Here is a 9,794-nt window from a genome sequence, read left to right on the forward strand (position 1 = left end):
CAGCTCTCCCAACATTGTGCAACGATCACAAACACATGAAGATGTTTCTTGGTTTTTTGTTTCTTGCAAAAAGCACCATCTAAAATTACAGCAAGCACAGGTAAGTGTGCCCTGACATGTGTCAGCCAGCACCATACAGGGTCCAGAAGAGGCTGGATGGCCCTTAGTTGCACGAAGCACGTGAATATGGGCCAGCTTGTTTCCCTGTAGTTAGTTTGGGAGCATGATCACCATCACCAGAACAGAAAGAAGATTTTGAGAATTGAGATTGTTCAGCCTAGAGAAAAAGAGGCTCTGGGGAGACTTTATAGCAGCCTTTCAGTACTTGAAGGGGCCCTGTAAGAAAGATGGGTATTTTGCAATAGGACAAAGGGTAATGGTTTTAAACTGAAGGAGTGTTATTTAGATTAGTTTTTTACAATGAGTGTGGTAAAACACTGGCACAGATTGCCTGGAGAGGTGGTTGAAGTCCCATCCCTGGAAACATCCAAGGTCAGGTTGGATGTGGCTTGGAGCAACCAGACCTAGCTGAAGATCTTCCTGTTCATGGAAGGGAAGTTGGACTAGCTGACCTTTTAAAAGGTACCTTCCAACTCAAACTATTCTATGATTCTGTGATAATTACACACTCTATCCTTTGTTTCTGCTTTTCCAAGCACACCCCATCCCTCCACCTTTTTCCTCAGCATGATCACAACGCTGTCCATCTCTCCTGAACCACCACCACATGCACAGCCCACCCTCCCATCTCTTTTCCTAGTACAAACCCAACCTCGCCCCTTCACTTCTTCTTGCGAGACTCTGCAAAACCCCACGTCTTCACCTCCCCTGGCCCACCACAAGCCCACCCCACGCTTCCAGCCCCTCCTCCCCAAGCACACTCAATCCCTCCACCGCGTCTCCCCGCATGCACGCCCCCGTCCTCCTGTCTCCTCCTGTCCAGCATCCCGCACCCCGCCAGCCTTTCTGTGACCGGCAGCGGAGGCGCTCTCCGGGCCCTGCCCCAGTCTGCCCGGGCACGCCACCTGCCGCCCTCCCGGCACGGGGAGGGGCGGGATTCCCGAGCGTTTTCGGTACGTCAGGACTCGGGGAACCCCCGTCCGCCCCGCCCTATACGCACCACGCTCCGCCCCGAGCTCGCAGAGCGCTGCTGCCGTCGAGGTGGACGGAGGTAGAACTTGGTGCTCTCCAGCGAGCCGAGCCTGGACGGTCCGTGCCGCGCCAAGCCGAGCCCCACCGCCGCGATGATGCCTGGCAAGACCCTGCGCAAAGCCGCTGCGCCCTCCTCTCCTGCAGGTACCGTGGGGTTCTGAAGGGACCAGGGGGGACAGGCCAGGACGGGACAGGCCGGGGACAGACCGGGTTCTGCGCCCCGTGCTGCTGCGGTCGCTCGTGTGTAGGTGGGGGCGGTAGAGCCACTGCTTCCAGTGTTGGGCGGCGGGGGGGGGGGGGGGGGGGAGGTGTATTTCGTGTCGAGGAAAGAAGTAAAAACTTGAACAGAAAATACAGTACTTACTGTGGGGATCTCTTTGGAACGGTGCCCACACGCGGGAGTCTGACGGACGCGTGTTTCCGCAGGGCGGGAGGCGGCGGCGGCGGAGTGCGCCCAGGAGCTGCTCCGCATCGGCGACAGGTGGGACCTGCAGCAGAGGATCCTGAACGTGCTCAGCAAGCTGTTCTGCCCGGAAACGTGGGCTGCCCGCGGACATGGTGCGCGGAACGCCAGGGGATGATGACCTCGGCTTTGTAGTTTGGAACAAGAAGCTTCAGAGACACTTGGGAGAGAAACCTTCGAAATCTCGCTGCGTTGTATTTAGCTGCGTATAGCCGCCAAAGGATGGATATCACATGATTTCTCTGAAGAATGTTACAGCAATATTTGCTCATGAATGCCAGGATAATGATGGGCAGAGCCCCTCACCATGCAGTGGTGATTTGGGGCAAGATGGTGATGTAGGGATGCTTGGCACAAGACTGAACTTGCCTTTCACCACGGTCTGAGGAGACTTTCAGGAACTCAGTTTCCCCCATCGCCCTCTGGTCCTCATGTCCCACAACCGTGTTTCACCACGGAGCTTAGACCACCCTCAGGATGAAGCAAAAAAAAAAAAAAAAAAAAAAAAGTCAGTGTTTTGGAAATTGGGATCACGAATTGCTCTTTTCTGGCGCCTGGATTCTACTGGACAGGGATCTGGTGGTGGGATTATATAGTTTGCTAAAGAAAACCACTGTCTTTGTTGAATGGTTATGTGTTACAGGACTTTGCTTTGCAGACTAAAAGTTAAAATTCTATGAATTAATACAATCTTGCATAGTTTTAGCATATATTATATAGTATAAGTTTATATATATATTATGTATACATGAAATATAAGTGTATGAAATATTTCACAGAACTATTAACTGAGTGCTGTTTGCTCAAAGCACAGTGTGAAAAAATGTTCAAAACATGGCACAAAAGTCAATATAACCTAAAAAGAAAGAGTAATGTTTTCTGATAATAAAGAAAATAAACCATGTTAGCATTATAGGACATATATCTAAATATGTATTACAAAAATACAGATCTTGAGGTAATTGTGATGGAAGAATTCTTTCAATATTACTAAGAATTTCTTGATAACAGTACAATTCTGCTATGTCTTTATAAGTAACAAAATAACTTCAGTAGAAGTAGATCTAAAGTATTATCTCAAGTTTTTTTGAGAATGTTATTTATTCAAAGAAAGCAACTACCTCTCTTTGAAGAAATAATATCAATAGAATGAATGTTACAGCCAGTACAGTAGCCTTAGATTTTTTAATATTGAATTATAAATGAAAGTTCTGTTGTAGTTAATTACCATTCATTTCATGGCAACCTCATTTCAGTTCCACAATGATGAAGCTGCTGAAGCACATCCAGTGGATGGTGGTGCACTGTGCCTATCTCACTGAGGGGTTATTACTCTTGACTACCTTCAGAGAATCTGAATTAAACCTGCTGATTGCTGTCAAGGCATACAGCAACTCTGTCATTCCATTCTTGTCAGACTCTATCCTAAACAGTATTTTTTGCATGAGTACAAGTTCGCAAGAAAATGTCTGAAGTGATCTTGCTTCATAGCCACCTCTAAGCAAAATGGTCAGAGTTCCTTCTCTTAACTAACCATGTATGTAAGTACATTTGCATTTTGTAAGGCTGTATATTTGCACTTTCTATTCAAATTATGTCTTTTCCTGCCTTGCAGTGAATTCTTATTTGTATTTATAATTTATTCTTTGGTTAGCTGTTTGAATCTGCCTTTCCAAAATTGTCATTACATAGTTCTGGTCATTCTCACAACAAACCATGTATATTATGTATTCACACTGATTTCTGTCACTGAGTAGCCTCTGACTGACTTTGAGTACTTTCCACATGGAAGACTCAACCCGATCCCACTGGTGTTACTGGGAGCCTTGCTGTTGGGTTGAGCCACAAGCACAGTTCCCTCCTCTAAGCTAGCTGATACCTTTTGAATGAGAAAAGAACTTTTCAAGAATAGTTGTTATTTATCTTAATACTGCAAAGTCATGTGTTTTGCTGACATGTACACAGGTCAGTTTTTCAGATACTAAAAAGTAAATGCAAAGAGTTTCAGTTCAGCTGAACACCAGCTCCCAGGCTAGAACTGCATGCAGCTTGGCAAAACTGTTCATCAAAGGCAGCTCCAGCTCCAGAAGAGAGGTTGCTGTTGTATGTCTTACACTTGGTGGAGTATTGGGGTCTTCATCAAGGACACTAAACTATGACCATGCCTGTCTGGAACTCTAAGGAAAATTCAGCATTAGCATTCATGTTAGTAGATAAAATGTATTTGAACAAAAGTGTTCTCAATGTATGCTGCTTTGAACAATAGGAAATGAGGTGTGGGCTTTATACAGCCCACCCACTCCTTCAGATTGTAGCCTGAATACTATGAAATACTAGGAAAGGTATACTAACAAATGCATTGTCTTGGGGATATCCAATTTAAGTATTAGCACATTATTTTTCTGTCTAGATATGCAAAGACTATTTAGGTTTTTTTTGAAACTTTTTGTATTTTTCTCAGCATGGTTGAGACTGCTAGCATTCAACAGGAACTCAGGAAAAAGACCTAGATCCAAGAGATCAGTGCCAATATGTGAACAAGTGCATGCTGATGTCTGTCCTAGATTCCTTTTTTTACTTCTTCATAGGATCTGCTTTATGACTTTATCAATATGAGTTTGTTTTTCTTAAGGCCTGTTCTGGATATGGGCCAGATGTTTTGCTGTATGCCTCATGCACGTATGTCTTGAATTCTTGCTAAGATAATAAATATGAAATGTTTACGAGGAAAATGAGTCACTGTTGTTTTAAGTCCAGTTTTCTTTTGTGGATTTTGAATGCGTGATTGTATTATTCTGATTCCTTCTACACTTCCATGTCATGGAACAAGATGTAACCATAACCTTGAACATCAAAATTAGACATCTACTCTATTATTTTGTAGTTACTATTGCCTGCAGAATAGTTGGATGGTGGCATTACTTGTACCAGAGGTGCTGAAGCTTTGAAAAAAGTGTCCCTGGGGATCAGTGAAGGATGGACATTCAAGGTAAGGGCTGTTTCTCAGATCCAAGCAGAAAGGGATACACAGCATTTTGTCAAAGTCAGATTTTTACTTCCCTCAAAGTTTGAAGCTGGAGTTTTGGAAGAGGGGGAAGTGACACTGCTTACCACAAGGGAATAGCAAAGGAATAGTGCCAAACCTGTTCTTTGCTCAAGCTAGGACTCAAAAGACATGTATGTGGAGAGGGAAGCCTGAGATCCTCACCTGTTATGCCAGGCACATCAGCACGCTTTCCACTGACTCACTGTGCTGCTTCCCCCAGCCTGTGTCATGTATTCCCAGTGCGAAGAGTACTAAGGACTTCCAGGCCAAAGGCTCTGTTTTTTAATAACCAGGAAAAAACAAAAAACCAGAAGCAATTCCCTGTCCTTTCCCAGTTAGTCCCCAGCAGAGGCCTGGAAATGCTTTACTTCAGAGGGCATCAGTGAGGTGATCCTGAGAAGGACCACCTGGTGACAAGTGCCATCGTAGGTGCTGCTCAGAGGTCTGGTTATGCAAAGCTGCACCAACAAATTAGACCCATATGACTCATCAGACTTGTGAAAACATCCAGACATCCTCACCTGCTGCCCGCTGGAGCCTGGCCCCTCTCCAGGCAAGTCATCTACACAGCACAATGCTTGAGACCTGCTCCTCCCTAAAGGGCAAGGGAAAAAAATCCTATCACTGAGGCATGACATTGCCTTCTAAATACACTTGACTCACCCATGAGCACCTAATATCAAAAAAATAAACCAAACCCACCTGCTGAAGCAAACCCATGGAGTTGCCACCCTATAGTGCACTCCATTAACTGGGCACAGCACCTGCCCAGGCAACAGGTGCAGCCCTGGGTCGTGTTTGCACTGTGCTCCCCTAGGTGAAAACCAGCCCAGTGACCTCGGCCAGCTCATGTCTTCACATCTGACATTGAATGCACAAGTGGTATTTCCTAAACAAATAGCTAGACAAGGAGATATCTCCTCCCTCTCCCCTTCATGGGTTATTTTTTTAAATCAACTAAAAAACTATGTCTCATATGCTGCTCATTATTTTTAGCACATGCTGCTGGATGGGACTATATTTTATCACTTTCCTCCCATCGACACAAGAGGGTATGAGGGCATGATGTGTATCCACAGAGGTGTAAGGAGGCTGGGCCAGAAGGGCTGGGGATGTGATGCATTGTCTTTCAGTCTGGCAGGGTTTTCCATGAAGCAGGTGACTGACTGTCTGGTGCTGGGACTGTCAGTGAGCAATATATTGTCTCAAAAGCTGTTACAGCTGTAAACAAGGGTCCTCACCCAAGTGCATCAGGAGATTGTCTGGCCTGTGTAAGAAATGGGCCACACCAAGGCTGCCCTGCCTTCTCACACATGGTCTCTTTGCAATGCAATTCTCACCAGTCTGCAAACCCTCTCAAAGCGTGGAGGCTGGTGTCATTCCTTAGCAACCAGACATACCCCAAAAATGACAGCAACCTCAAATAAAAGTCCTTCAGCCATTTCATCTTATAGGGTCTTTGGTGTCATTCCCTCAGCCCTGTGAAAGGATGGTAGGAGCACCACTAAGCTCAATCAACTCTGTGCCACTGTTACTGCTTGAAGGGACAAGTCACCTTTCTGAAGTGGACAGGCCAACTTTCAAATCTCAAGAAAACCAGTTACTTCAAGCAGCATTAAGGCCAATAACAGGATGCCAACACATCCTCCCTAAGCTACTGGGCCCTAGCTGGGATCACAGTCCCCTACTACATGGCAGCAATTAAGAGCAGAATTCTGCTTGCACCTTCCCCTTCATGCTCCTAAAAGGGATGTGATGAAGCCACAACAAAGGCAACAGGTCACATCCATGTCCACCCTGCCTAGAATCAGGAATTAGGGAGGCAATTTTTGACAAAAGCAGCTGGACTTCCCCCAGCACTACTATACCGTTAATAGCAAATGGCTTTGATAGGTAGGGAAAAATCCAAGGAAATATAACATCAGGTAACTTGTTTGCTCAATGCAACAATATCAGACTGATTCAGCTGCACAGTGGGGTGAGGCCAGCACACACGGGACTGTTAGGGGAAAGGCAAAAAAGTTCTGGTTTTAGTATTGACTAACTTCAGAAAATACACTGACTGCCAAAAATATCCTTCCAGTCACAAAAATCTCCGTCCCTGTACACACCATGGGATGAAAGGACAACTCCTTGTTTTAGGGGAGGATGTTTACTTGCATCAAATGTTTTATTTTTTAATGATCATTTAAAGAGAGGGACTTCTTTGAAGGAAAAAAGCTTTATTAATTATTGCAATCATCATTGATTTGTTAAGTCTTCTAGCTGAGTCAAGTGCTTTATGAACACAACTACATGGAAAGACCAAGTCACAGCTAGCTTTTCCTATCAACAGAGATCCAAAATAGGCTTTTAAGAAGGGCTGCTGGAGACACTGTGGTTTCAGTTGTGCTCTTGATGAGAAGCACTTCAGCATCCTTTACTAGAAGCAGTGGGGACCGGACCTAGATAGCCTGCAAGTAGATCACTGCCTTCCCAGGCATATATTGATATGAGGCTTCTGGTCACAGGGAGGAGGTGCTGCAAAAGTGCTTAGGCAAGCCAGTATTGCACAGAAAAGAAGAAAAGGAGAACCAAAGTGCTGAACCAAAAATCTCCTAGTGCAGGGCAAGGTGAGGGCACAGGTTTGGCAATGCAGAGGCAGCAGGCTGGATATGCACCCTCACAATGGTGGTGGGCTCTGGGGCTCACCCTCCATGGCCATGGGCACCCGGAAATGCAGCTCAGGGCTGTGGCCTGAGAAGGTTTTCTTCTCCTTGTCATTGCAGTGACATGCTGCCCTGTGGTGTCACTTCCCTGCATTCATGGGCATCATGGCTAGCCACCACCTGCCCTGCTCCTGCCCAGTCACCAGCTACAGGGTGGACTGTGGGAACCTCCTTCCCAGGGTCTCTGCTTCACACCATCCCTGCATGGGGACAGTGATCATTAGCATTCTGTCAAATGTGGTAAAGTGGCAGTTGTGATGGAATGCTGGAAGTAGAGATGAAGGAACAGCCACTCCAGACACATGGATGCTATTCAGATATAGGTAGCATTGAGTGATGCTTACAGGAAAAGAAAAGCAAAGTTGAAAAAAGGAGAAATAAGCTGGAACTTTTCAGGCAGAATAATCACAGAATCACATTTCAAGTTCCCCATCTGCCCATGCCCCAAGGTCTTCACAACTGCAAGAGGTAAAGATTTTCTACTGTTTCACATGTCTTAGTGGATAAATGAAGCCACATATACTAATCCATTTACAGATTAAGTCCATTGTGTCTTCTTGCTTTTGTATTCCTCTTTAATTAGCCACTGACTGGGGCAATTAAGATTTCAATTAAAGACATTCAAGACTCATCTTACAACAGCCAGACTGCTCTGAGGCTTGAGCCATGCTGACCACACCTCACACCATGTGTTAGCAGAAATCAGGACAGACAGGGAGAAAAGTATAGGGCAATCAGTGAAAGAGGGGAGAGTTGCTATGCTGGCCTAGCACCAGTGACAGCAGGGAGAGGGGAAAGGTAGCGGAAATCTTCATGACTCATAATACCTTCTTCCCTTTTCCCATGCAGCCCTGGAGGACAAACCGGGCTCCAACTGGGGACAGATGTGTCAAACCAAGCTCAAAGGGCTGCATGCACCGTCACATACCACCCCACCCATTACCTTCCCACATGAATGATTTTATGCCTTGCACAATCTCACCTACACAACAGCACAGGCTCTGCAGCACAGCATCCCTCATCACAGCTGTTCACACGGGAGAGGGATGGGAGAAAAAAGGGCCCCCATGCAGATGGGAGACAAATACCACAAAAGTCCTCCTTTTCCCCTCTGGCCCAGAAAAGCACCTCTGTGCCCACAGGCCACGCTGGGAGCTGGGTGCACTGGCCTTTCCCACATGATGAGTCAGCAGAAGCACTGGGCTTATCCTTCCTCATGTGGCACTTGCTTGCTTGCACCCTCATAGTGCAGCACCCAGAGAAGGAAACTGAAAGCAAACACAGCTTTTGAGGCACAAATCTGGGGATAAGGGAGTAAGAGATAAGGAAAATATCCTCCACACCGCTGGCATAGAGAAGGCATTTGCCTTCCTTCCCCTCACACAAAAAGCCACTTGGTCCTCCAGGCCAACCCTGTGCACAGGAGGAAATAGTGAGGTTTGCTATGCACAGCATGAGATGCAGGCAAGTGCCATGGGTGTGCCAAGGAAAGGTCAGGACCGTGCCGTGCCACGTGCCAGATGGAAATTCCAAAGTGTGCTGCGGCCTCAAGTGCCCAACCCAGCATTCAAACACAGAGCAATGCACACAGGCCTGCAATGTAGATATAAAAACTCGCAAGTTCCTTCCTCCAGCTCAGCCTTCCCCACAGCGACTAGCTGACGTGTCTGTGTGCTGCCAGGCAGCATTGGATTTTGGGTGCCTCTGGCAATTTCCATGTCAGTGCAGCTGAGAGGAGAGCTTTCGGGGCTGACTCATGTTTCCGTGTAGAAGACTTGCTTTGAGCTGCTGTGCAGTGACCGTGAAGCTGCCTGTAAAAGAGTGGCCCACTTGATACAAACTTTTCCAGTTTGGAAGTTGTGGCATCCACCCTGCACTATAAGCTCCACTTCATCTCCAGTCCCCCCACAGAGTGCCTCTGGCCCAACCCATTCCATTGGCTCACTGTGGCTTTGAAGGGGAGTTTATCCCCAGGGTAGATGGAAGACAAGAACAAAAATACCAGGCTACGTCTAGTTGTATAAAAATATTCTCTACACAAAAATATACAGCCCAGGGTCTGGGCAGGAGCTACACGTTGTAGGTGATGTGCTCCAGGGACCGCTGCTCTTGATAAAAACTCCACATTTCACCTTCAACCTTCACATCTTTCTTGAACAGGGGCAGGAAAAAACAAAGTGTGACTTCCAAGATATGGAAGCAGGTTCATTAAAACATCTTCCATCACTTCTTAAATGCTTTAATACTCTTCACACTGAATAGTGGTTCTTAAGAGGGCAGTATTTTACTTCTAGCTTAGATGCACATGTGGGCAGTGTTAACACGTCTTTGACTATTCTCTCCCTGACATCCTTGTCCCTGCAATGCCAGTTCCAACTGCGGACCAGACAGACTTTGGCATAACAGAATTAAGTACCTAGAGGAG

At 46.3% G+C, this 9,794-nt stretch overlaps 1 protein-coding gene across 1 annotated transcript; it reads left to right on the forward strand.

Annotated features, from left to right (window-relative positions):
- The first annotated feature begins 1,156 nt into the window (after positions 1 to 1,156).
- PMAIP1 (phorbol-12-myristate-13-acetate-induced protein 1) lies at positions 1,157 to 4,339 on the forward strand. The gene is made up of 2 exons (XM_071580513.1): positions 1,157 to 1,296; positions 1,579 to 4,339. Exons 1-2 carry the CDS (start codon positions 1,245 to 1,247, stop codon positions 1,731 to 1,733), a joined length of 207 nt encoding a protein of 68 aa, XP_071436614.1. The 5' UTR covers positions 1,157 to 1,244; the 3' UTR covers positions 1,734 to 4,339.
- Positions 4,340 to 9,794: the final 5,455 nt, after the last annotated feature.

The sequence above is a fragment of the Pithys albifrons genome, chromosome Z (genome assembly GCF_047495875.1).
Source record: "Pithys albifrons albifrons isolate INPA30051 chromosome Z, PitAlb_v1, whole genome shotgun sequence".
Taxonomy (NCBI): Eukaryota; Metazoa; Chordata; class Aves; order Passeriformes; family Thamnophilidae; genus Pithys; species Pithys albifrons.